This window comes from Dendrobates tinctorius, unplaced genomic scaffold (assembly GCF_039654945.1).
Source record: "Dendrobates tinctorius isolate UK_male_01 unplaced genomic scaffold, ASM3965494v1 ptg000030l, whole genome shotgun sequence".
NCBI lineage: Eukaryota > Metazoa > Chordata > Amphibia > Anura > Dendrobatidae > Dendrobates > Dendrobates tinctorius.
This window is the reverse complement of record NW_027361698.1, coordinates 65,343,092-65,370,297: the sequence shown is the minus strand read 5'-3', so window position 1 is coordinate 65,370,297 and position 27,206 is coordinate 65,343,092. Positions and strand designations below refer to the sequence as shown.

The following is a 27,206-nucleotide window of genomic DNA, read 5'->3' as shown; positions in this document are numbered from 1 at the left end:
CGCCGACTATATCAGGACTCTGGTATATTCTGAAAGCAGAGCAAAAAGAGGCCAATCTAATAAGGGACAAAAACAAACTGGCACAAGCAGTAACATAAGGATGGAAATTCAACACAGCCCCAGCAGGAGCTGGCTGAACACACAAAACTGAAATAGACAAAACCAGATCAAATGTGAACAATAGCAAAAGTGTCATGATCTGAAGTTGATCTGACAGTTTTAAATTGCACAGGGTGAACTTTTTTTACTTTGGCAAGTGCCAAAGTGACTTGACTGTCCCCGGTGGTGGTTAGTGGTATCGCACATTAGTGCCAAAGTGACTTGACTGTCCCCTGTGGTGGTAAGTGGTATCGCACATTAGTGCCAAAGTGACGTGATTGCCCCCCGGTGGCCATTAGAGTTATCACACGTGGTTTCGTTCAGTTGCCCCGGTGGTGGTGAGTGGTATCGCACTTTAGGTTTAATGTGCACGTAATTAGGAATCAGGTGTGGGCCTCTATAAATGAGTCTCAGGGTGTGCAATCACGGGTGGTGATATTCATTCATTGATTGATTGATTCTGAGTTTGTGAGAGCCTGGTGGAAGGATGGAGCTGAAGAGGAGTCCTGCGCAGTCAGCCATAGGAGACGAGTGGCAGCTAATGGTGTCTGCAGGAATTGCTGTCATGGAGTGGAGGAGTCGCAGTTTATGGTGTCGGTGGGAAGTGCGTGCATGGCTTGGTGGAGTGGCGACTATGGAGAGAGTTGCACTCGGCATGCTCGACTTGGTTGCCGAGAGCTGGACTCAAGCATGCTTAGATTCTTTGCAGAGGCTGACTCATCCTTGGGACTCTGTGACTGGACTGCTGCAACTGGTGATGGACTCTGCTCCAAGGCTGCACTATGGTGTAGGATCCACGATGGTGATGGATCCGGGTGGAGGAGAAGACGCACGCAGGTGGTGGGGCTCTGTTGCAGGAGCATAAGCACAGAGCATAAAGCTAAGTGGTGTTTCCCCTGTATTCTCTTCTTTCCTTTTGTGTCTCTAGTGCAGTGGTGGGATTAGTCTCCGCACCGACCAATTCCCTAGTGAGGGTTTAGGGTCAGGGCAAGCAAGGGTTTAAGGTTCGCGTGCGGTGACAGGTGCGGAGCCTGTATAGGGAATGTGAGGAGTGCAGGGACACTGGCTCAGGGGAGTGCAGGAGGTCTCCATGTCCCCATTCCCTATCGCAGGGCCCACCATTGTTAATGTTTCCCAGGTTCCCCCTTATTATTTAAATTCGCCACTGGAGGCGCTGTATCCAGGGTCACATGTGTTATGGGTTCGCCTTGCGGTAACATCTGCGTCCAGACACACGTGACCATGACAAAAAGAACACTTAGCTGAGCATGCAGGGACTGAGCTGGAAACTAAGACCTCAGGAGGCAGGAAAAAATCACCAGCAGGGATAGAGGGAGTCGGCTGTCTTAAATCCAGTCAGAAACTCCAGATCTCCAGTCATCCTCCTCATTATCAGGTGGCAGGTCTCTGTTAATTAGATCAGCTCCATTACCTCCAGTAATCACCAGAGGGAGCCCAGAAAGAGACCTTGCGACCCCTCTGTCAATACAACCAGCTCCACTACCCTCACTAGTAACCAGAGGTAGGCCAGAAAGCGAATTCACAACAGTTCATCCTACCGGAATGTCCTCAATTGGTAGGATCAATACGAGCTTGTGGATTGGCCTCTGAAATGTCTTAGGCTCACCTTTCCTAAGGACCTTCAGCTCCACCTTCCGGACCTTACCGTCTTGACTAGGGAAAGTCTTTGTAACGATTCCCATAGGCCAGTCGATCCTTTGGGCTTGTTGTTCTTTAGCACAACGTCTCCTTCTTTCAAGTTCGGTTTATTCTGTTGCCATTTTCTTCTTCCTTGGAGAATCACGAGATATTCCATACTCCACCGGTTCCAGAAGTAATCAGCGAGGTACTGCACACGTTTCCACTGTTTCTGGTAGGTGTTTGCGTGAATAAACTCTCCACTAACTAAAGAATGGTCTGCATTTTGGGATCCATTGAGACTGGGACAAGTAGTCTTGTGTTGATTATGGCGGAAACTTCAGCCAGAAGAGTAACCAAGGTTTCATGCGTAAGCCTTGAAGAGTTTACGTCCATAAACATAGAGTTCAGGATGTTGCGTGACATCCCGATCATCCTTTCCCAGGAACCTCCCATGTGAGAACTATGCAGAGGATTGAAGATCCAGGTGCAACCTCTTTCTGCCAGTTGATCTGAATTGGCTTGATGTCAATATCCAGCCCTCGACAATCACCGATGAAATTGCTTCCCCGGTTGGACTTCAACTGTTTCACTGGTCCTCTGATCGCTAGAAAACGCCGGAGAGCATTGATGAGGCTGGATGTGTCCATAGACTCTATTACCTCTATGTGGACAGCACGGACACTCATGCAAGTGAATAGTACGGCCCATCGTTTGCTGTTGGCGTGGCCACCTCGAGTTCTGCGTGCAGATACCATCCATGGCCCAAAGACATCTAGGCCAACGTAGGTGAAAGGCGGTTCAGCACTCAGTCTGTCAGAGGGCAGGTCGGCCATTTGTTGATCTACCTGTTTTCCTCTGGTTTTCCGACATTGCACACAGCGATGTAGTAATCCCGCTACGCGTCTTTTCATACCTATGATCCAAAGCCCTGCAGACCGTAACATGCCCTCTGTGATCTGCCTGCCTTGGTGTTCGGTCCTTTCATGAAAGTGCCGGATCAGTAGATCAGTGATATGATCTTTCCTGGGAATGATGCAAGGCTGTTGCTCTGAAACCGCAATCTTGGCTTGATTTAAACGACCACCGACTCTCAGCAAACCGAAGCTGTCCATTACTGGATTCAGTTGGGCAATGGGGCTTTTCAGAGGGCTCTGCTGTTTGTGGTATAGGCATTCCCATTCAGTACTGAATACGCCCTGCTGGATGTAACGTATTATAAGAGACTCACATTGAGAAATGTCCTCGGCAGAGAGTGGTTTATGGCAGACGTGCCAGCCGTGACAGTCTTTATCTACACGTGAGTTGTGATACGATCTCGCAATGTGGACTAACCTTGCTATAGTCTTGACAAGTTTCATCCAATTGGAGAAGCATTCGAAGCGCTGACAACCGAGGCTGGAGGTTGGTTTAGTGTTCGTCGCCAGAGCCCTGACCTCGGAGCGGACCTCTGGATTGCCATCCGGATCGTGGAAGCTGAAGACTTCCTGGACACATTCACTTCCCTTCTGTTCCAACAGAAACTTAGGACCTGAAAGCCAAGAAGAGTTAGCAAAGGACCTTATAGACATGGGTCTAGTGGCATGGTCAGCTGGATTAAGTTCAGATGGGATATCGTGCCATTGTTCAGGTTTGGAAGACCTCCTTATTCTCTCGATGCGGTTACTGACGTACACGTAGAAGCGCCTTGTTTGGTTGTAGATGTAACCTAAGACAACCTTACTGTCACTGTAGTATTGTACGTCGTCTATGTTGGTGTCCAGCTCATGCTGTATAAAGTCTGCGAGTTCTACTGCAATCACGGTCGCACAGAGTTCAAGCCTGGGAATAGTGTGATCAGGCTTGGGAGCCAACTTAGCCTTGCCGAAAACGAACCCAACATGATCTTGATTGTCGGGTCCCGTCACCTTCAAGTAGGCGACAGCTGCAATGGCTTCTGTGGATGCGTCTGAGAACACATGGAGTTCCTTCCTAGTGCTAGCAGCAAGTGAGGTTCTGGCGTAGCATCTCGGTATGTGGGTCTCATCCAAGGCACACAAAGACTGCTTCCAGGTTTCCCATTTTGGTTCCTTATCAGGAGGGATTGGGGCATCCCAGTCCTTGACGGTTTTGGAAAGCTGTCTCAGAAGGGATTTACCTTGTATGGTAATTGGTGCTACGAATCCGAATGGGTCGTATAAGCTATTCACCACTGACAGGACACCACGTTTTGTGAATGGTTTGTCTGCACAGTTGATTGGAAAACTGAAGTTGTCGACTGACAGGTTCCACCTCAAGCCTAAGCTTCTCTGCACAGGCGGACAGTCTGGTCCCAGGTCTATGTCCTTGAATCCTGGTGCGTGGTCACTTGACTCAAAGGTTCTCATGACAGCTGGGCTGTTTGAAGCAATTTTGTGCATTCTAAGCTTAGCTTGGTACAGGATACCTTTAGTCCTCTTGAGTAGGTAGGTCGATCGCCGCTTCGTCTGTGGGTAGAGATTTTAGTCCATCATCTACGTAGAAGTCTTTCTCTACAAAGTCTCAGGCATCTGTTCCATATTCGGTCTCTCCTTCTTGAGCGGTTCTCCGCAGGCCATAGGTTGCCACTGCGGGGGAAGGGCTGTTCCCGAATACGTGTACCCTCATGCGATACTCCACCATCTCTTTGCTGGGGTCATTGTCCTTGTACCTTAGGAATCTGAGGAAATTCCTATGGTACTCTCTGACTATGAAACAGTAGAACATCTGTTCAATGTCGGCGGTGATGGCAATGGGCTCTTTCCGGAACCTCATCAACACTCCTACTAGGTTGTTTGTAAGATTAGTACCCGTGAGGAGGACATCGTTGAGAGATATGCCTTGGTGTTTGGCGCTTGAATCAAAGACAACTCTAATTTGCTTAGGTTTCCGTGGGTGATATATTCCGAATGAGGGTAGGTACCAGCAGTCCTCGTTTTCCTTTAAGGGAGGCGCTGGCTTCGCATGGTTATTTCGGAATATCTTGCTCATAAAGGTGACAATGTGTTCTTTCATCTCCGGTTTGTTGCTTAGTGTGCGCTGGAGATAGTTGAATCTGGACAAGGCTTGTTCACAATTGTTCGGGAGTCTTACCCTGGTAGCTCGGAAGGGTAGGGGAAAAACCCAGTGATTAGTCTCGTCCTTAAGGAACTCATTGTCTATTATCCTGACAAATTCCTTGTCTTCCATTGACGGGGCTACCTTGTTGTCATCCTTAGTTGTATGAAACACTAATCTTCCCAAGTCGTCTGCATAGGGAGAAGGAATGACATCAGGCAGCTGTACGGGATCTGGAGGCTTCTCTTTCACCTCATAGTGATGAGGGCATGGTTTGTAGAAAGTAGTTTGTCCATCTCGGTGTACGTAGGTCTTAAAGGCGTCGACTCTTGTTCGGTCCAAGCACACATTTCCTATGATTACCCACCACAAGTGGAGTCTCTGTGCGTAGGGAGCTTAGTCAGGACCATTGCATTGTTGGCGGACCTTATGTATCCTTAAATTGTCTCTGCCAAGCAGAAGTAGGATTTCAGCATCTGAGTCCATAGGTGGGATAACGGTGACTAGGTGCCTTAGGTGTGGTTGGTGGAATGCAGCTTCTGGGGTAGGAATCTCATCCCTTTGGCTGGGTATTTGATCGCATTCGATTAACGTAGGTAGGGGTATTTCTATGCCTCCGTTGACAGGAGAAGCAATGAAACCTTGTGCACTCCTGCCGCTAGTTTCTATGCGACCTTAGCAAGTATTCAGTGTATAGGGCTTTGCTGGTCCCTTGATTCCAAAGGCTTCAAAGAACTTAGGTCCAGCTAAGGATCGATTGCTCTGATCGTCAATGATGGCATACATTTTTACTGCCTTCTCTGGTTGCCCTTCTGAATAAATTCTGATTAGGCATATCCTGGCACAGCATTTATCACTTTGGCTCTCCCCACATACCTCTGAGCATGAGCAGGAGACAACCGTGGTAGACTTGGCGTTGTTCTGTGGCTCCCTGCCATGGCTTGTAGCCGGACTAGAGGTAACTGCGACTGCTGGTTTGCTGGTGGCTGAGGTTGGATGCAAAGCTGATGGGTGTTTGTCACTATGACACTCTTCACACTTAATGGCAGATTTGCAGTCCTTGGCCATGTGTTCTAATGAGGCGCAGCACTTGAAACATACCCCAAGTTCGCTGAGGATTTTCTTGCGCTCCTGCATGGTTTTGGACCTGAAGCCTCTACATTTGTTCAATGAGTGTTTTTTTGTGAATGGGACACTCACGATTGAAAGACTTATCTCTCGACGGAATAGTGTACTGTTTATCAGCAGTTACTGCAGGTGGTGGCAGGTTAGTCTTTCTGAAACTTACACTGCTTCTCAAGTCCTTGCGTCTATGTGTGACGCTTTCATACCTTGATGACGGTGTTGCTGGAGCTGCAGTGTTAGACTCCAGGAAGTCTAGGTTAGGGTCATTTCTCATTTGGGCCTGTTCGTCGACAGACTTTTAGAGAATTGTGGGGTTTTGCAGTCTGACAATCTGCAGCAATGTTGTATAATATACAGAGAGTCTCTATGCACAATGCGGCGGAGGTGATGCTGCAGAGTTTCTTAGCAGGGCAGGGCTGCAGTATGTGAGCAGGCAGACGGGTTAGGATATAAGGGTGATTTTTTGCCGGGCTTCAAGGCAGTTTTTCAACTTTTCTGTCCCCACATGAGGCGAATGGAGGTGTAGTTGATTCTGGCTGGGAAAGATTCCTACCTTCCGTTTCCTCAATGCAGAGCAGACAGGACCATTGTTGCTGTCAGTGTCCGGAGAGATGATACACACACACACACCAGGGATTGTGAAGTCCAGACTTGCTTATTTGGAAATCTGGACATACAGCGTATGATTGGTAATGCAGTAGGTTCTCCAGACATGCAGAATGTTAGCAAGATGTGAGCAACGAAGTGTGAGCAAAGTGTGCAGCAAATTGAGCAACCAATGTGGTCGAAAAACTGATGCCTTTCACAGCTCGGTACAAGCGTGTCTCTCCCGGGTGAAAATGAAACTAAGAATGGCTGCTAACAGGAAGAGAAGGGAGGACACACAGATTAGATATTAGAAAAAACTTTTTGACAGAGTGATCAATGAGTGGAACAAGCTGCCACGAGAAGTGGTGAGTTCTCCTTCAATGGAAGTCTTCAAACAGACATCTGACTGGGATGATTTAGTGAATCCTGCTTTGAGCTGGGGGTTGGACCAGATGGCCCAAGAGGTCCCTTCCAACTCTATGATTCTATGATTCTATGACCTGACCCGGAAGTGGAAGGCATGTACTAGAATTAATTAGCTGCAGGCTGCCATTCAGAGAAAGACCAGCAGGTGGCAGCAGACCAAATGCAAGACTGTACACAAAGAATGGTAATATAACATAATCCATGAAACCATAAAATCATAACTTAGACGGAACAGCACAGCCCAAACTATTGATTTCCTCCACATATTTGGTATTTGCGCACTCAGGAGAAATTGCACAACAAATTGTATGCACCAATTTCTCTTGTTAACCTTATGAAAATGCAAAATTTGGAGCTAGAAAAGATTTATCTGGGAAAAATGTGATTTTTTTTTTCCCACGGCTTAACATTATAAACTTCTGTGAAGCACCTGGGGGTTCAAGGTGCTCAATACACATCTAAATAAGTTCCCTAAGTTGTCTAGTTTCCAAAATTGTGTCACTTGTGGAACGTTTCCATTGTTTAGGCACATCAGGGGCTCTCCAAACGCGACATGGCGACTGCTAATTACGCCAGCAAATTTCACATTCAAAAAGTGAAATGGCACTTCTACCCTTCCAAGCCCCGACGTGTGCCCGAACAGTGCATTTCCCCCACATATGGGGTATCTGCATGCTTAGGAGAAATTGCACAACAAAATGTATGGTCCATTTACTCCTTGCGAAAATTAAAAAAATTAGGTCTAAAGGAAATTTTTTGTGAAAGAAAAGTAAATGTTTATTTTTTTCTTCCACATTCTAAAAATTCCTGTGAAGCACCTGAAGGGTTAATATTCTTCTTGAATGTGGTTTTGAGTACCTAGAAGGGCGCAGTTTTTAGAATGGTGTCATTTTGGGTATTTTCTGTGATATAGGCCCCTCACAGTCACTTCAAATGTGAGGTGGTCCCTATAAAAAATGGTTTTGCAAATTTTGTTGTAAAAATTAGAAATCGCTGGTCAACTTTTAACCCTTATAATTTCCTAACAAAAAAAATTGTTTCCAAAATTGTGCTGTGGTAAAGTAGACCTATGGGAAATGTTATTTATTAACTATTTTGTCCAATATGACTCTCTGACTTAAGGGCATTAAAATTAAAAGTTTGAAAATTGCGAAATTTTGAAAATTTTTGCCACATTTCCATTTTTTTAACAAACACAAGTCTTAACAAAGAAATGTTACCACTATCATGAAGTTCAGTAGGTCACAAGAAAACATTCTCAGAATCAGTGGGATCCGTTGAAGCGTTCTAGAGTTATGACCTCATACAGTGACAGTGGTCAGAATTGTAAAAATTGGCCTGGTCAGGAAGGTGAAAACAGGCTTTGGGGTGAAGGGGGTTAAAGACCTGTGATAATTGGGATTTTGCACTGGGGGCCACAAGCTTCAAGTGATAACACTAGCTACTATTAACATATTTTTGGAAAATTCTGCATGTTAAAACTGGGATAAATATCTTGTGTAAGGCTAGTTTCACACTAGCGTTTATGAGCGCAGCGACGGCCTGCGCACGGCCGCCGCTAAGCCCCGCCCCCTGCCGCGCCTCCGCCGGTAGCTCCGCCCACCGGCGCATGACGCTGCATGCGCCCTGCGTCCCCTATCTTTATCACTGGGGACGCAGGCCGTGCGCAGTATGCGTTTGGCGGTGCATGTGTCCTTTTGACGGTGCGCCGACCGGCGCCAAACGCAACCTGCTGCAGTTTGGTTGCGTCGGCGCACCGTCAAAAAGGCACATGCGCCGCCAAACGCATACTGCGCACGGCCTGCGCCCCCTGTGATAAAGATAGGGGACGCAGGGCGCATGCAGCGTCATGCGCCGGTGGGCGGAGCTACCGGCGGAGGCGCGTCAGGGGCGGGGCTTAGCGGCGGCCGTGCGCAGGCCGTCGCTGCGCTCATAAACGCTAGTGTGAAACTAGCCTAATGCCTGCTTCAAATAATTTTTGCTTTGCGTGAGAAACCTGGGAATGACATAATAAATATATACCATATTTTGCGGTTTATAAGATGCACCCCAAATTTTGAGAAGAAAAATAGGAAAAAAAACTTTTTTTAACCCCTCTCTGATATCAGACGACCTATTCCGTCCATGTGCCCTGGGCCTGTATGACCATGGACGGAATAGTATGTCTCAGCGATCGGCCGTGCACACGGGTGATGTGCGGCTGATCGCAGCTGGATGTCAGCTGATTCTCTCAGCTGACACCTGGCACTAAGTGCCAGGAGCGGTAACAGACCGTTCCCGGCATTTTAACCCCCGAAATACTGCAATTGAACACAATTGCAGCATTTCGGGAGCAGGCAGAGGGCTGACAGTCCCTCTGCCTTTGGATCGGAGACCCCGCAGCGTGACGCGGGGTTCTGATCGTTGCTATGGTAACCCAATGTCGTCATGATTACTAGAGCTGAGAAATTTACTGTCATGCGCAGTGCATGTCAGGAAGTCTCTCAGGTCAGTGTGCAGAAAGTACAGAGCTGACAGCTTCGATAGCATGCAGATGCTGCTTCATCTGCATGCTATAGAAGAGATCAGCCTGCAAAAAATGAGTGTGCCATAGTGGGACAAAGTGTAAAAGATAGAATGAAGTAAAAAAAAATGTTTTAAATAATTGTAAAAATATTTTTAGCAAAATAATAAGGTATCGCTGTAATCGTACTGACCCGAAGAATAAAACCGCTTTATCAATTTTACCACACGCGGAACGATATAAAGCCCCCCCCCGAAAGAAATTCATGAAATGCTGGTTTTTGTTCATTCTGCCTCCCAAAAATCGGAATAAAAAGCGATCAAAAAATATCATGTGCCCGAAAATTATACCAATAAAAACGTCAACTCGTCCTGCAAAAAAACAAGGCCTCACATGACTCTGTGGGCCAAAATATGGAAAAGTTATAGCTCTCAAAATGTGGTGATGGAAAAACTATTTTTTGCTATAACAAGCGTCTTTTAGTGTGTGACAGCTGCCAAACATAAAAACCCGCAATAAAGCCTCTTCCACACCTCTTGATGTTTCCGGTACCGGAGATGTCAGTGTGCGTGTGTGTAATACTTGCGGCACATGAGTGGCATGCGTGTGCCACATCAGTGCCACAAGGATGGCTGCCAGGGAAGAAGTGTTACAGTGCCGGCGATCAGCTTACTGTAACGCTTCTTCCCCGGCGCCTGTGCGTGTCACATGGATGACATCCATGTGTGTTATGCGTATGCACATGTGCTGGATGTTTTGTGGCCCGCGCTGACATTAAAAAACGGACATGTCAGCGTGTTTTGCCCACGGACACACGGTCTGTGGAAACACACTGACATGTGCACAGACCCATTCACTTGAATAGGCAAATAGCGCTCCGTTCCTCGCGAGTCTCTCTGCATGGCTGCCTATTGGTATAAAATTATGTGACACACCCATGGTGCACCCCTAGATGAATTCATTGAGAGGTGTAGTTCGTAAAATGGGGTCACTTATGGGGGGGGCGCTCTGCTGTTTTGGCACCTCATGGGCTCTCCCAGTGGTTTATGACACCTGCAAACCATAACAGTAAAATCTGGGCTCTGCCATGTGCCCAAACAGTGGTTTACCCCAACATATGGGGTATCAGCGTACTCAGGATAAATTGCACAATAACTCTTGGGGTCCAATTTCTTCTGTTACCCGTGGAAAAATAAAAAATTGGGGGCTAAATATCATTTTTGTGGAAAAAATATGATTTTGTTTTTATGACTCTGCGTTATAAACTTCTGTGACGCACTTGGGGGTTCAAAGTGCTCACCACACATCTAGATAAGTTCCTTAGGGGGTCTAGTTTCCAAAATGGTGTCACTTGTGAGGGGTTTTCCACTGTTTAGACACATCAGGGGCTCTCCAAACACGGCTTGTTGTCCGATCTTAATTCCATCCAATTTTGCATTTAAAAAGTCAAACGGGGCTCCTTCCCTTTCGAGCTCTGCCGTGCGCTCAAACAGTGGTTTACCCCCACATATGGGGTATCTGCGTACTCAGGACAAATTGCACAACAACATTTGGGGTCGAATTTCTCCTGCTATCCTTGGTAAAATAAAAAAAATTGGATCTGAAGTAAATTGTTTGTGAAAAAAAGTTAAATGTTCATTTTTTTTAAACATTCCAAAAATTCCTGTGGAGCACCTGAAGGGTTAATAAACTTCTAGAATGTAGTTTTGAGTACCTTCGAGGGTGCAGTACAACCAGAACCTATGCAGTAACAAAGCATACATAAAGTTACTAAATTATCACAGAGTGCATATAGTGCATGGCAATGTATGGCAATTAGGAATAGACCGCCAAACAGTATATATGTAGATATATATCTCTTTATACCAGCTCCATCCATCAAGTAAACAGCTAGATACACAGATCATTATCAGCAGGTGACCATTCACCATGGTTAGACAGATATATGATGCCTAAGAAGCATAGTAATAAGAGAGGAAGCATAAATTACCTAATGAATCTACTGCATAGGTTCTGGTTGTACAGCAATCCCTTTTTTTATCCATGCGGTGTGCGGTTTCGCACTTTATCGCCCACTCCCCCCCATTTGTATCTGGATGTGTCTTAATTAAAATAAAAACTTTTTTGACTTTACTCTGGACTTATAGTCGCTTTTTTGGAGCTCTGCTCAGTTTTCTCTTTATGTTACTTATTAAGTATTTTATGTGACATATCTCTTTGACTTTAGGGCATGAAAATTCATAGTTGGAAAATTGCAAAATTTTCCACAAATAAACACAAGTAATTTCACCACTATCATTGTTAGGCATCAGATTCCTGCCTCTGCACAGGAGGAATCTCAAGCCTTGCCTTCTGCAGTCTCCCATTCAGTCCCAGCTGCAGAGGAGCCTGCTCAGCAAAGACGTAGTTCCCAGTGTTTTGCTCAGGCTAGTGCTGTCAGGTTGGTTGCTGCTGCTACCTCTGGATCAGCTTTGGCAATCCACACTAGCCAGCAGTGAGCAGCTCCAGAGGCTGTCCTTTTTGCAGCCTTCTGAGCATGCCCGTGGGACGACCTCTCATTGGAGGTCGGGGGTCACATGCTCAGGTCCTCAAGCAGCTCTGATTGGGCCATCAGGAAGGTCCCGGAAGGCTGCCCCTATAAGGCTGAGTGCAGACGGAGTTTTGAGCCCTGCGGATTTTTCCGTGCAGAATGGAAGAAAACCGCAGGTCAAATGACCTGCATTTTTCCTGCGGATTTCTTCCATTTTTCACGCGGTTTTCATGCGGATTTTGTGCGGTTTTCCATTGCGGTTTTCCCCCTGCGGATTTGGTGACAGGGGAGATAGAAAACCGCACAAAAGAAGTAACATGCTGCGGATTTTGTACCGCAGGAAAACCGCGTGGAAAAATCCGCAGCGTCTGCACAGCGTTTTTTTTTTTCCATTCATTTTAAAGGTACTGTACATCACAATGCGGATATGCAACGTTTCTGCGCGGTAAAATCCGCTGCGGAAACGCTGCATATCTGCATCGTGTGCACATGGCCTAAAAGGATCGCACGGCCGTGCGCCTAGTATAGTCTGTAATTTGTAGTGGTATGTGTGATGATGGATGCTTGTGAACCGCTGACTGACTCATTATGAAACCCCTTCCCTCTGATATGCATTTTAGCAGGGTTTAGAGTTTCGAGTCAGGGCTGAGTAGTTGCAGTGCCTAGCGCCGCAGTGCTCCCAGCTCCTATCACATGTTGGCGCCAGTGTGTGCCACGCTACATTAGGCACTACGGTACAGCACGTTCAGCAGCAACAGCCAGAGCAGCACCATGCGCCATTAATGCGCTTTCCAGACCAAAGCTTAGGCTGGTTAGTGGCGTCCGCCAGAGCTGTACTGTACGTTAGTGTAATGACAAAAATTTTTTTTTTATGAAACCATGTGCAATGGAGGAACTTTTATGAGTTATTTAAGAATAAGTATTGCTTTTTTTTGTTTTTTAAAAAAAGTTCCCCCTTTCATTCAAATGAAATAAGGCAAAAATGGTATTTTTCCGCCAAAAAAGGACATGCAATTTTGCATTATTATCTTTTATGTTGACAATAGGAGGGCAGATTCCTCGTCCAGATAGACCTGTTTGCTTTTACACTGTTGCTGGAATTTCTAGAAGACATTTTCTGAATGCACTTCTTGATCGTAAAACTTGAAGCTTTGCACTGAAAATAAAAAGATAATACTAAGTTCCAAAATATTTTAAAATATTCCAGAATGTTCTAGATGTGAATAAAATACCACTTTTTGTTACAACTTAGAAAGATATTTTCTTTAAAGATTAAAATTAAAAGACGAAAAATCTTTTGAAAAAGAGGGGGAACTTTTTTGAATATTTTACAAATTTGATGATACTAATGTCATTTGAATGCAATTGTTCCTCCAATGTAAGAGGTTTCATTTTTGTTTTGCAAAATTTTTAAAATTGTCATCACCCTACGTACGTACTTCGTGCGGTATTCATCTATCAGCTGCACCCTGTGACTGTTAATAGGGCACAGTGTTCAGTAAGGGTCTCTCCCTGGCGTCACAGTTGCGGCACCGAACGCTAGTGGGTCTAGAGGAACTCTAACCCTGTGTCCTTGGGACAGAGTCCTGCGATCAAAACACTAGCATTCACTCTGCGGTATTGCGGCCCTGTGAAGCAACAGGGTACACCTCCTATTCACCGGGTGAAGTTAACCTGTGTGTGTTTGCTATACCGCCAGTTTCTCTTGACCCTGGGCTGCGAACGCACCTCATTACCATCTTTTATTATTTGTTGCGTTCCGCCAGCCCTAACAATCGTGAAGTACAATATGTCATGAGAAAACATTGTCAGAATCACCGGGATCCATGGAAGCGTTGCAGAGTTATTACCTCATAAAGGGACAGTGATCAGAATTGTAAAAATTGGCCTGGTCATTAAAATACAAGCCATCCTTTGGGTTAAAGGGGTTAATAAAATGGTGGTGCTTCTTACAATCCATGCGTTTTATTGCTTACAGGGGGTGGTGGCAGCGGTGAAGCGGGGTCCCAGGGTCACTGCTGTCGGAGGCAGGAGTGGGGCGATGCTGCTGACCCCAGACTTGGAGAAAGGGGGGTTCAGATGTGCGACACTGCGAGTGTTTGGTGGTGCTGGAGCTCCACCAACATTTTGTGAAAGCCCGGAGCACCAGCACTTCCATGGTTTGTGATGATATGCTATGATATATTTCATGCAGTATTTATACGTCTGAAAAGTGTCGGTAACCAAGTGGAGAGCCTCTGATATTACTTTTAGATGGATGTCATCTGCAGAGTGGATGCACATTTGTAGTAAAAGGGAATTAATAATTTAGTCTGGTAAATAATAGTTCCTTATATATTGTTGTAGAAACTAGAGCCAAGTATCAAATGCATTTGAAATCTTTCTGCTCCTGTCTAGGGCTTCACAGTAATTTCCATTGATTGTATTTCAGGGACTTCTACCCTTCTCATTAGAGAACCCTACTGGCTTTTACATTTCCTTGGCCCCTGAATTCTATATTAAGTTGGACATTTTCATTTTATCCTGAATTGACCTTAATCAGTGGCAATACTGTATTGTATTTATTATGTTTTGCTATAGTTATGGTGTGTCTGAAGTATGGTTCTAATATCTCCTTCAGGGATGAAGGGGGGCCTGATAAGATCGAGGATGTGAATGCTGTAAAACCAGAAGGCTGGCTGGACCGTGAGCCTCATCTGGTACCTGATTCAGATGCTCAGAAGCCAAGTGACTGGTAAGTTGTAAGTTGTATGTTTGTTGGTATCCTGCATTTGATTATTTCATAGAAAACATTTTGGAACTAGAAATCCCCAGGACTGCATAGACACTCCACTAATATATCAAGGATAGGTGTTTAAAAACATATGTCCACATTTCAGCTCATTTTAAGTAGATATAAACGCTATAAAAATTGAGCAATTTTGTGCACAATTTGAGTAATTATTGCACTAAAGTAGAACTAGAAGGTAATTGACCTGAGGTATGTGGTCGTTATGACAAGTGATGGGCGGTCCCGTGGATGTTTGGGTCAGTCGGGTTTGGCCAAACATTAAGAAAAAGTTTGGTTTGGGCACCCGAACTCAATCCCGAACCCGGGCCCCATTCAAATGAAGGAGGGGCGGGACAGTGCGGGAAACACCGCCTCTGATCGCCGGTATGTATGTTACCACTGGTAACAGCAAGCTTTGTTCAGGCGACTGAACACCAATAGTAACACTGACTTCCGGGAGAATTCAGTGTAACATGTCGGTACAGAAGAGTAAAGCCCCTCATAAGAAGAAAAATAATGTTTGCTGAACCTACTGATCTTGACGAGTTCTAATGTGTATGGGAGCCTTGGTGAATTTATTGTCGAGGGAAATATCAATCTGGCAGGTCTGATTCCGGATGCCAATCTTTTTGTCTCCCGTAGACAAGGTGCCACCAGACATGTCTCTTGGCCGAACGAACGCTCCTATGCATGTGTGGATGATAGCATTGGCTGGGGACACTTTAGGATGGTGCGCCCAGGTATTAGCAGCCGGAGCGGGAAGGATGCCGCGTCTGTGAGTGAGTCGCCGTCTCTGCCGGGGGAGAGAGGCAGAAGGCAGCGACACCAGCGCTACTTGAAGATTTTATCAGCTGCCTGCTGAATTTTTGGAAGACATTAGTATAACTGAATGAAAGATGAAATTCTATGTTGTACTTTATGTATAATATCATCCATGCATCCATGAAGATATCGTGTAATGTTTTCCATGTGTATGTATTATTTCTGTGGTATTATAATGTAATGAAGGGCCCATATGGCATTGTTAGGAATGAAGACATGGATGGAGATTGGGAAGCTCCTCTGATTTCCAACCCGAAGTGCAAGTCTGCGCCTGGATGTGGAGAGTGGTCACCCCCACTCATAGACAATCCTAATTACAAGGGACAATGGAAGCCTTCTGTGATTGAGAACCCTAATTACCAGGTGATTATTCTGTATGGTCGATACTAGTTTTTACTCTGTTATATTTTATACCAGATCTGATTTTTTTTTATTTTTTTTTGTACAGGGAATTTGGAAACCACGTAAAATCCCAAACCCACATTACTTTGAGGACCTCAATCCATTCAGAATGACGCCTTTCAGTGCCATTGGTTTGGAGCTGTGGTCAATGACATCTAATATCTATTTTGACAACTTTATTATCTGTACAGAGAAGGAAGTGGCAGACCGCTGGGCTTCTGATAGCTGGGGACTGAAGAAACTGGTGGCCAGTGCCAATGAGGTTTGCTTTATACCCATACGTATTTATCTTTATGTGTGTAAGTGTCTGTAAGGATATATTTAAAACTAGCTGAAGAGCCCGGTGCTGCCCGGGCATAGTAACTAACTGTGGTTAGTTATAGCAAATTATAATTATCCTCCATCCCTTAGTCCCGTGCCCATATACCCATCATACATATCCATGATCCCATAGGCCCATGCCCATATACCCATCATACATATCCTCCATCCCATAGTCGAGTGCCCATATACCCATCACACATCCTCCATCCCATAGTCCCATGCCCATATACCCATCACATATTCTCCATCCCATAGTCCCATGCCCATATACCCATCATAAATATCCTCCATCCCATAGTCCCATGCCCATATACCCATCACACATCCATCATCTCATAGTCCCATGCCCATATACCCATCACATATCCTCCATCCCATAGTCCCGTGCCCATATACCCATCACACATCCTCCATCCCATAGTCCCGTGCCCATATACCCATCATACATATCCTCCATCCCATAGTCCAGTGCCCATATACCCATCACACATCCTCCATCCCATAGTCCCATGCCCATATACCCATCATACACATCCTCCATCCCATAGGCCCGTGCCCATATACCCATCATACACATCCTCCATCCCATAGTCGAGTGCCCATATACCCATCACACATCCTCCATTCCATAGTCAACCATTATGACATCATAATGAGCGGCGGGGCTTGCAACCTATGATGACATCAGCGTCGCCATGGCAACCATTGTGACATCATAATGAGGGGCGCGGCATGATACGCACACACTGTTTCCCCATTATGTAGATAGGGGCATTATGACATGAGGGGCGGAGCTTGACGCGCACACACTTTTCCCCCAGTATGTAGGTAGGGGTAAAATTGTTTGGTGAATTGGAACGCGCAGGGTTAAAATTTCGCCTCACAACATAGCCTAGGGCGCTCTCGGGGTCCAGACGTGTGACTGTGCCAAATTTTGTGGCTGTAGCTGCGACGGTTCGGATGCCTATCCCGGACACACACACACACACACACACACACACACACACACACACACACACACACACACACACACACACACACACATACATACACACTTTGAGCTTTATATATTAGATGTACAGTGATTACTTTACATGGCCCCATATCACATATTATACTCCCCATCCTACTGTACGGTGGCAGCTGGACAGGTCATGGACAGCAGGCATGTGTCTCCGAGGTGCCAAGCCTCCGTGATAATAGGACCCAGAGAGGCAGGCTCCAGCACACAGTGATGAGACTTGTTTTAATGGGCCCGGATTATGAGTCTGGGCTTTACGAGCAGCTGAAACAGTTGGGTGGGATCAGCTGCTTAATTACCTCCAGTCCGGGTATGGAATGGCTGATTTAAAGCTGGTGCTGTCTCACTGGTTCTGTGTGTGTGTAAGGTAAGGAGGCCTTGTATGTGCTGCCCAGACCTGCTGAAGTCTGAGAGTAAAAGACTGACATTTAAACTATTGAGTCCATGCTTTATATGGACTGGTTATTCTATTTTTGTTCTGTTACTCCATTTTTGTACCCAGAAGAGGCTGTTTTATTTTGTTAAACAAGACGGTTTATGAATATTTAATAAACCACTTGTTCGTTTGAATCAAAAAACTGAATCCTGTGTGTGAATCAGTGTCTACCATAGAACTAGTCCCTCACAATATACATAAATACAGCAGGTGAAATAAGTAATAAACACGTCACCACAGTTTTCTAATTACCGTATATAGTTGAGTATAAGCCGACCCGAGTATAAGCCGAGACCCCTAATTTTGCCACGGAAAACTGGGTAAGCTTATTGATTCGAGTATATAGCAATTAAGATGTCATTATTTTTCTTGACCTTTATTATTGTTCCTTTTTGTTTATAATAACGGGTAAGATGTATCAGATACTCAACCCGAATGAAATGCTAATACTCGTTGAAAAAACAAAGATGGATCCGCACATAGGGTGTATCGTCTAGAAAAACCACAATAGCAAGCAAACCCAATCAGTTAGACTCACCTGCTGAAGTTGTGTGAGTCACAACGAACTGGGAATCACTCATAAAAGTCCGGTCGTCGCTGGTATCCCGCTGGTAATGAATGAAACAAATTCAAAATGGAAAAAATCCAAAGTGGAAAAAAAGAGCCGGGCTGAATAAACCGCGCTGACCAGAATAAAACGCACCTTCGGCAGTCCATATAATAAAAAACTTCTTTAATAAGCCTACGCGTTTCGTGGCAAAACCAGTCACTTCCTCAGGGCATAAAGAACAATCACAAATTCAGGATATAAATACAATCACAAACTGTTTCAATACACCTTTCTTTGACATCATTTCCTCTGGAAACGCCCATATATCATATAAAACCATGTATACAAATAAAATGCTTAAATATTGTGATTAAAATCCAATACGATTTCTATCAATATCATGGAAATATTATACACCAAAATAGCAAAAAATATATATATCCACACTACCATCAGGGTTCTGTGTCTCTGACGGTGCTTCCCATAGATCATGTATCCGAACATACCCCGAATAGTATACAAAATTTAAAAAGAAAGGAAACTTATTGGATATCAAGCCCGGATTGGCAATATAACCAACCGGGCATTTTCCCGCTGGGCCGCTGTCACGTGGGCCGCGGGCGGCAGCGCCCGAACATCTGGCCGCTTGCCAGCTGCTGCGGCCACTGTGGCTCCTGCCGCCGGCCCTCTGCGGGCACGGCGGTGATAGATTCAAGTTCCTCCCGCACTGCAGGGAGATAAGCCGCCACGCCCCCCCACGCACCCCATCCTCGCCGTAGCATGAGACCCCCTCCCCCCGCAGCCACTCACAGCGTCGCACTCGCTTGCCTGCTCGCTCTGTTCGCAGGACCTGTGATGAGATCACAGGAGGGGAGGAGTCAGGGGGTCACATGATCAGGAGCCTTTGTCCAGACCCCCGATCATATCACCCCTGACTCCGCCCCTCCTGTGACCTCATCACAGGTCCTGTGCGCACAGCCTTGCCTCTACCGTCTGCAAGACTCTGCTTTGCTGTTGTCATGGTGCTGGTTGAGGTAAGTATGTGTGGGGTCAGGATTTACAGTGTGGATGTAGCAGAGCTGTGTGTGTACGAGGTGTACGGAGCGGAGCTGTGTGTACGAGGTGTACGGAGAGGAGCCGCGTGTGTACGAGGTGTACGGAGAGGAGCCGCGTGTGTACGAGGTGTACGGAGAGGAGCCGCGCGTGTACGAGGTGTACGGAGAGGAGCCGCGCGTGTACGAGGTGTACGGAGAGGAGCCGCGCGTGTACGAGGTGTACGGAGAGGAGCCGCGCGTGTACGAGGTGTACGGAGAGGAGCCGCGCGTGTACGAGGTGTACGGAGAGGAGCCGCGCGTGTACGAGGTGTACGGAGAGGAGCCGCGCGTGTACGAGGTGTACGGAGAGGAGCCGCGCGTGTACGAGGTGTACGGAGAGGAGCCGCGCGTGTACGAGGTGTACGGAGAGGAGCCGCGCGTGTACGAGGTGTACGGAGAGGAGCCGCGCGTGTACGAGGTGTACGGAGAGGAGCCGCGCGTGTACGAGGTGTACGGAGAGGAGCCGCGCGTGTACGAGGTGGACGGAGAGGAGCCACGCGTGTACAAGGTGGACGGAGTGGAACCGTGTATGTATGGAGTGGAGTCATATGTGTACGGGATGTACGGAGCGGAGCCAAGTGTGTACAAAGCATACAAAGCGGGCTTTTCCCACTGACACAGGAGTACACGGCGGAGCCCCGAGGAGCATTTTAAAACACACACATGACGTTCCACCTGAAGTGATGTGCTGGAAGCTGACCGGAAATGAGATAATTTCTTGAGGAGATTGTGACGGAACCAGCAATGCTTCAGATCCATCACCGTGTCCTCCTCCGACAGCGCAGACAGCAGGATCGCCTTGGAATCGGGGATGTCGGCCATGTGAGCGGATCATGATAGGTCCTGCATCGGGAGGCTCAGGTGGGCACTACAATGGGAGCCGGGCTGCTATAGTATCTTTGTAGAATCTTTCTTTATTTCTTTCTCTCTTTTTCTTTCTTTCTCTGTTCTTTCATTCTCTCTCTGATCTTTCTTTTTTCTCTCTCTGTTCTTTCTTCCCCTCTTTCTTTCTTTTTCTTTCCTCTCTTTCTCTCTGTTCTTTCTTTCTTTTCTTTACTTCTTTCTTTCTCTCTCTGTTCTTTCTCTGTCTCTCTCTGTTCTTTCTTTCTTTCCCCTCTTTCTTTCTCTCTCTGTTCTTTCTCTGTCTCTCACTGTTCTTTCTTTGTCTCTCACTGTTCTTTCTTTCTTTCCCCTTTCTTTCTCGCTCTCTCTGTTTTCTTTTTTCTCTCTCTCTCTGTTTTCTCTCTTCCTTAGTGCCAGTCAGTGTGCCCATAATGCCAGCCACTGTGCCCTCAGTACCAGTCAGTGTGATCAGCAGTGCTAAATGGGTGCGATTAGGTGTGGACATGGGTGTGACTAGTTGTGAAATGGGTGTGGTTGGGCGTGGTCGCAGTCTTTGTCCGTCTTTCCCTTCTTCAAAAGTTGGGAGGTATGATAGGGGCGGCTATGACCAGGGGGTCTGGTTGCCCAATAGAGAGCAGTTCTGCCAGGAATTCTGTAATCATGCATACAAAAGGGGACAGCGCTTTGGGAGGAGTACTGTACCTAAAAGCAATAAATAGGACTGAGCTGAAATACTGGGCACAGCTGTGACTACATGTTATATAGTCGTGTTAATCTCCTCTCACTTCTTGTAAACTACCACTGTACAAAGATATTATATAGTCACCATGTGACTAGTGGGCCTGTGTAACTTCAAATGCCAGGGCTGAATTTTAGTCCCAGTCCGGCCCTGTTGGATATATAGAATAAATACACTCCAACCGATGGGTTTAAGTGAAATTAGTGACCTTTTTTAGACATATTCTGGTGAAATAATAAGATGAGTGGGGTATTTGTTAATTACATGAGGAACTGAGGTATGTGGATTTGGTGTGGTCTAGTGGGCTAAGACATGTGAACCACATTTTTGAGTTGTTCTGAAGTGGTGGATTCGAGTTTATATTTTTTTGCATTTTATTTTATATTATATATTTTTTTTTATTTTGGTGTATAATATTTCCATGATATTGATAGACATGGTATTGGATTTTAATCACAATATTTAAGAATTTTATTTGTATACATGGTTTTATATGATATATGGGCGTTTCCACAGGAAATTATGTCAAAGAAAGGTGTATTGAAACAGTTTGTGATTGTATTTATATCCTGAATTTGTGATTGTTCTTTATACCCTGATGAAGTGGCTGGTTTTGCCACGAAACGCATAGGCTTATTAAAGAAGTTTTTTATTATATGGACTGCCGAAGGTGCGTTTTTATCTGGTCAGCGCGGTTTATTCAGCCCGGCTCTTTTTTTCCACTTTGGATTTTTTCTATTTTGGATTTGTTTCAATACTCGTTGAAGAAACGTCTTAAATGCTCCAAGTCGAATCCAACTGGTTGATCAGGTGTAATTGGTTCAGGATTCAGTCCGGGTCCATTGCGTTGATGGACTGCAGCTGCTTGAAGATGCTTCTTTTATGACTTATCTTTCAGCCAGGCATGATTAATCAACTCCTGAGTGCTGCAGACGAGCGGCCATGGCTCTGGGGCTTATACATCCTGACAGCCGCACTCCCTGTGGGTCTTCTGGTTTTGTTTTGCTGGCCCAGAAAGGTTAGCTGCTTTTGTTTCTACCATTTTGATTTATATGTTATATCATTATTAAACCTCATAGCATTTCACATCTTTGCTAAAATGCTTAGGAAAAATATATTGTACACCAGCAATAATGTTAAGTAGTGAGGTCAAAAGATCCTGGAAATAAACCCTTTAATGCACTTTTTTTAGAAAGTTGAAGAAGATGATGATGATGCAGACTTCACAATGAGTGATTTTTTAGAGTCTGATGAAACTGATTTTGCTGTCAAGAAAGATATCAAGAAGGGGGATTTAGAAGGCCATGAAGACCACCAGGAAGCACAGCTAGACAAGGGTGTGTATTGTTATAGCTTAAAGGGAATCTGTCAGCAGTTTTTGCTACCTCATCTGAAAGCAGCCTGATGTAGGCAAAGAGACGCTGAATCCAACAATGTATCACTTCGATTACGGAGTTCTCAAAAAATCAGAGCTTTTAGATTTAACATGAAGCTAGCCCCGCCCACACCAGGCACTGTATATACAATGTCCATAGACAGTGAGCTGCCTATCACAGGAGGGGGCGTGTTGGTCAGGGTTCACGTGACCAGCTAGTCACAGCAATGATAAGCTCCTGGAGATAAAACAATCATTGTTAGCAAACAAAACCTTGGAGCTTGATAAGAGAGGCATGCTGAAATCTGTGTTTTAACCCCTACAGCATGCAGTCTTCAGATTACATAGCAAAAACCTGCTGAAAGATTCCATTTAATAATAACTTTATTTCTATAGTGTCAACATATTCCGCAGCACTTTACAATTAATCTCTTGGTTACATTGGTGCTTTTTTACTGTTCTGGGGCTAGAGGGCCAGTCTTCTACATAAGAGGTGCAAATATTGTATCAGTGATGACATCCTACAGGGTGATTCACTCTCTACCCGGAAAAATTTCAGTCGACCGTGCTAAAATTTGGACTGTAAATACTTTGGTTCTTGAAGTGAGAGAGCAGTGAACCACAGCGACTAGAAACAGCCTTGTGGTCTCACCTACTTGTTGCCTTCCCTGTCCTTTCCATTACTAGGTAGGCTTACTGCCGCCTTTCTGCGTGTTGGTAGTTTGTGTGGTACTTACATTTCACTCCTGCCGAGTTCCTTCTTCATTTGTTAATAATGTACAGAGACAGTTTGGAGGAGCATGTTTTCATTGTGAAAACATATTGGAAAACTGAGTCCTTAAAGCGGTACCAAAGTGAGTTTCTAAACAAGTTTGTAGGTCGAAATCCGCTGTCCAATCTGAAGCCTTATTTGATGACAGAGTAATCTTCATGGGACTGTGGCCACCAAGTTTGCATGATTTAACACCGTCCGATTTTTTTCAGTAACAAGCCACAAACATTACAGGCACTCTGAGGAAACATACAGCAAGAAATTCAGGCTATGACACCAGACGACCTGTGGAATACATTAAACAATATGGAATGGCACATGCTTACATGTGAACGGTGCACATTTTCAAAACCTGCTTTAAAACATTACTTTCTCATAAACCATGGTATGTACAGTCCAAATTTCAGTACAATACATTGTCTCTTTTAGAAGTTACAGCAATTTTTCCAGGTAAACTAGCGAGTGAATCACCCTTTATAAAATACTGTGCAAAAACACAGCAGATCTCAACTGTGAGACATTTTGAAAAATGTTTTTTTTTTTGTTGAAATTACTTTTTACATGCCAGATCCCATCTAGTAACAGAATTTTCTTCTTGACTTTGAATAGGAAGGTTATGTTCAAAATTTCACCTAAGTTGCATCTCACTAACAATATGTTTTGTATTTTGGCACAAAAAAAATGCAGGTTACATTGATAAATAAGTAACAATAAAGACACTCACCGGTATTTACCTGCATTTACTTCTATAAAGAAATATTAAAATGTTAGCCCTCTCAATAAGTATCTAGAAAATGGCAGAATTGGCTTGTGAGTTACCATACTATAGTGGGTATAACTTCTGTTCTGGATACCACACTACCATGAAACGCTTGCTTCATTGTAGGAGAATTGCATATGTCTGAGCAAAGTGTTTGTAAAACACATCAAAATTACTTATTATTTATGCCCTTTAGATTAGATTAACTGTACAGAAAGTATGGATCCAATAAACTTAATGGCATAGAAGACTAATAATTAAAGGGAACCTATCATTAAATTTATGTCTCCTGAACCACTGGCAGCAAGAATCTGAGCAGCAAGAACCCTGACTAGCGTAAGATTTGTGCTGTGGCAGACGCCAGTCATCTAACACTACCACTCCCCCTCATCAAGATCTGCGAGAAAATCACCAATCTTGCGGAATCTGGGGCTTACAGGGCTCATATCAATCACTGTGAAAAAAGGGTCAATTTCGGTCCAGAAAAGTGGGACGAGTGTCATACGATTTTTATGCAAGTACAATCTGATTTTTAACACTTAACATCCGATTTACATGCGATTTTTAACATGAGCTTTACATAGAGCAATTCTCTATGTAATTTACACATAGTTTTCCAAGGAAATATTCTTCATGATAGAGAGATTTTTACTCAGTAGTTAATAACCAGCAAAGGCTAGGCAGACAGATGTGGGCTGATATTAATAGTCTAGGGAGGGGCCATGGATATTGTCCCAGTCCAAGACTAAAAACATCAGCTCTCAGCTGCCTCAGAAAAGATGCGCCAATTCTGGCAATTGGCCTCGTTCTTCCTACTTGCCCTGGTGCGGTGGCAAGTGGGGTGATAGCTGGGAGGGGGAGTGATGTCACTTTTGTATTGGCATGTGACATCAAGCCCAGAGGTTAGTAATGGAGAGGCATCTACAAGATGCCCCCATTACTACCTCCGTAGTGATATTGTATATAAAAAAGTCATTTAATTGAAATAATGACAGACTCCATTTTATGAATCTACATTTACCAAAAACATGTATACTCACCGCAACACTCAATCCATTGAAGCCAATGTCTCCTGTAACAGAATTAAGATAAGAAACAACCATATTCCTCACCTGTCCTCCGAGAAAATGATAATCCATTTGTCCCGTGGCACATCTAGCTCTGCTACATCTAGATGACAGGCTGCATTGTTGCATGATGTGAATATAGAGCCTGGCATCCAGCAGAGACACTGAGCTGCACGTGCTTGCTGAACTCAGTGCCTCTTGGTGAACTCCTTTCACTTCACTGATGTCAATGAAAGAGAAAGTTCAGACGTTCGCGGTGTCATCAGAAGGATCCTGGGAGTTCCCAGCCAATGAACTCAGTTCACTTCACATTCGTCAGCAAGAGAGCCGTTAGAACTTTTCCCACTGCGCTCGTGCTGACATCAGTGAGTTTAACTGAGTTCATTGGCTCTAAACTCCCAGGACCTTTCTGACAGCACCCCGAGTGTGTGAACTTTCTCGCGCTCGCAATGACGTCAGTGAGATGAAAGGAGCTCACTGCTAGGCACTGAGCAAGCACGTGCAGCTCAGTGTCTCTGCTGGATAGCAGGCTGTATAGTTGCATCATGCAATAATGCAGTTAATGCAGTGTGTCATCTAAATGTAGCAGAGCCAGATGCGTTGCAGCATGCCACCAGGGCAAGTGGAAAGAGCGAGGCTACGTTCCAGACTTGGCGCATCTTATGTAGAGCTGATGTTTTTAGTCTGGGACGTGGCCAATATCCATGGACCAGTCCTAGGCTATTAATATCAGCCCATAGCTGTCTGCCTAGCCTTTGCTGGTTATTAATTATAGGGTGACCCTATTTCATTTTTTGGTGGGGGTCCCCCCATTTTAATAAAAAGGAAAGGTTAAGTATACAGCTTTGAGCTGATTTTAATAGCCTGGGAAGCTCCATGATTATTACCCCCTTTCCAGGCTATAACCATCTGCCCCCAGCTGTCCGCTTTCTCTGCTGGTTAATAATTATTAATAATAATAATAATAATTATTATTATTATTTTTCAGAAAATAATATAGTAAGTAAAAAAATACATGTACATTAAGCTGTACACGCATTGTACTAATTATATATGTCACTGACATCTTTGTATCTATCTGTTTTATGTGTATATATCTATTCTACTCTATTTTGTCGGGTCACGCTGTGATTTTACTGTATGCAGCAGAGGAATTGCCAGCTTTTCAAAAGCCAGGGGTGCGCAAAAATCAGACGGCACTCATATGGTCCGAGTGCCGTGCAATTTTTTTTTTTTAAATCACACCCATTGACTTGCATTACTTGCATTGGCGAGTCTCATCCAAGATATTAGGACAATTGCAACATGCTGCAATTTTTTTTTCTCATCCCGATCTGAGCAGAGAAAGAAAATCGCAGATGAACAGGGACTCATTGGTCAGAGCGCAATCCGATTTTTTTATTGGATTGCACTCGTCCGTTTTCTTCGCAGATGAGTATGAGCCCTTAACCCCCTTGGCAACCACCGATACACCTTTTAACGGCGGCAGTTAAGGGTACTTATTCCTCAGCGCCGCTTTTTAATGGCTCTGAGAAGTGTATAGCGCCCCCCGACAGGCACCCGGCAGCAATAGTTTTTCCTATTGGTTCATTTTGATCACTGTCATAGACCCTATCACAGTGATCAAATTAAAAAACAGTAAATCAAGCCCCTCTTTATCACCCCCTTAGTTAGGTGAAAATAATAAAATAAAATAAATCTATTTCCATTTTCAGTTTAGGATGGGGCTAGGGTTAGGCCGGGGTCACACTAAAGAGGAATACGGACGAGCGAGAGGCGTTAAAAGCACGCATTACACACGGACAAATGATTCTCTATGGGGCAGCTCCCATCAGCCGTATATTTCTCGTCTGTATTCCACGGTCCGTGCCAATCGCAGCATGCTGCGATTGTCAGCGTACTACGCCCGTAGTACGCCAATGCAAGTCTATGGGTGCGCTAAAAATACGCATTACACACGGACCAGATGTGTGACTTGCGAGAAATACGCACCCAGTGTCCTTTAGAAATGCCGGCAATTCAGTGCGCAATACAGTAAAATCACACTGACAGGTTTTATAACACAAACGAAAGAATAGATCTAGACACATAGAATACATACTTATATATATATATATATATATATATATATATCCAACAATGCAGATTTACTAGTAGTGGTCATGAGGTATCAATTAACTTCTTGGATTTGAAACTGACCGCAGATCTGGACAATGATGGGGTTCTGATATCTCCCTATAAAAAATCCATTGCATGCAATAGTATTTT

The 27,206-nt window shown here is 44.8% G+C and overlaps 1 protein-coding gene across 3 annotated transcripts in view; it reads left to right on the top strand.

Moving 5' to 3' along the window:
• Positions 1 to 27,206, top strand: part of CLGN (calmegin) — a 175,453-nt gene that overhangs the window by 115,838 nt on the left and 32,409 nt on the right. Inside the window, exons 9-13 of one of the 3 annotated variants that reach the window (XM_073572133.1) lie at positions 14,584 to 14,697; positions 15,762 to 15,918; positions 16,004 to 16,219; positions 21,863 to 21,982; positions 22,157 to 22,301. In XM_073572133.1, coding sequence (XP_073428234.1) covers positions 14,584 to 14,697; positions 15,762 to 15,918; positions 16,004 to 16,219; positions 21,863 to 21,982; positions 22,157 to 22,301 — 752 coding nt within the window. The remainder of the gene's footprint in view (positions 1 to 14,583; positions 14,698 to 15,761; positions 15,919 to 16,003; positions 16,220 to 21,862; positions 21,983 to 22,156; positions 22,302 to 27,206) is intronic. The other 2 variants (XM_073572134.1, XM_073572135.1) reach the window with 2 other exon arrangements.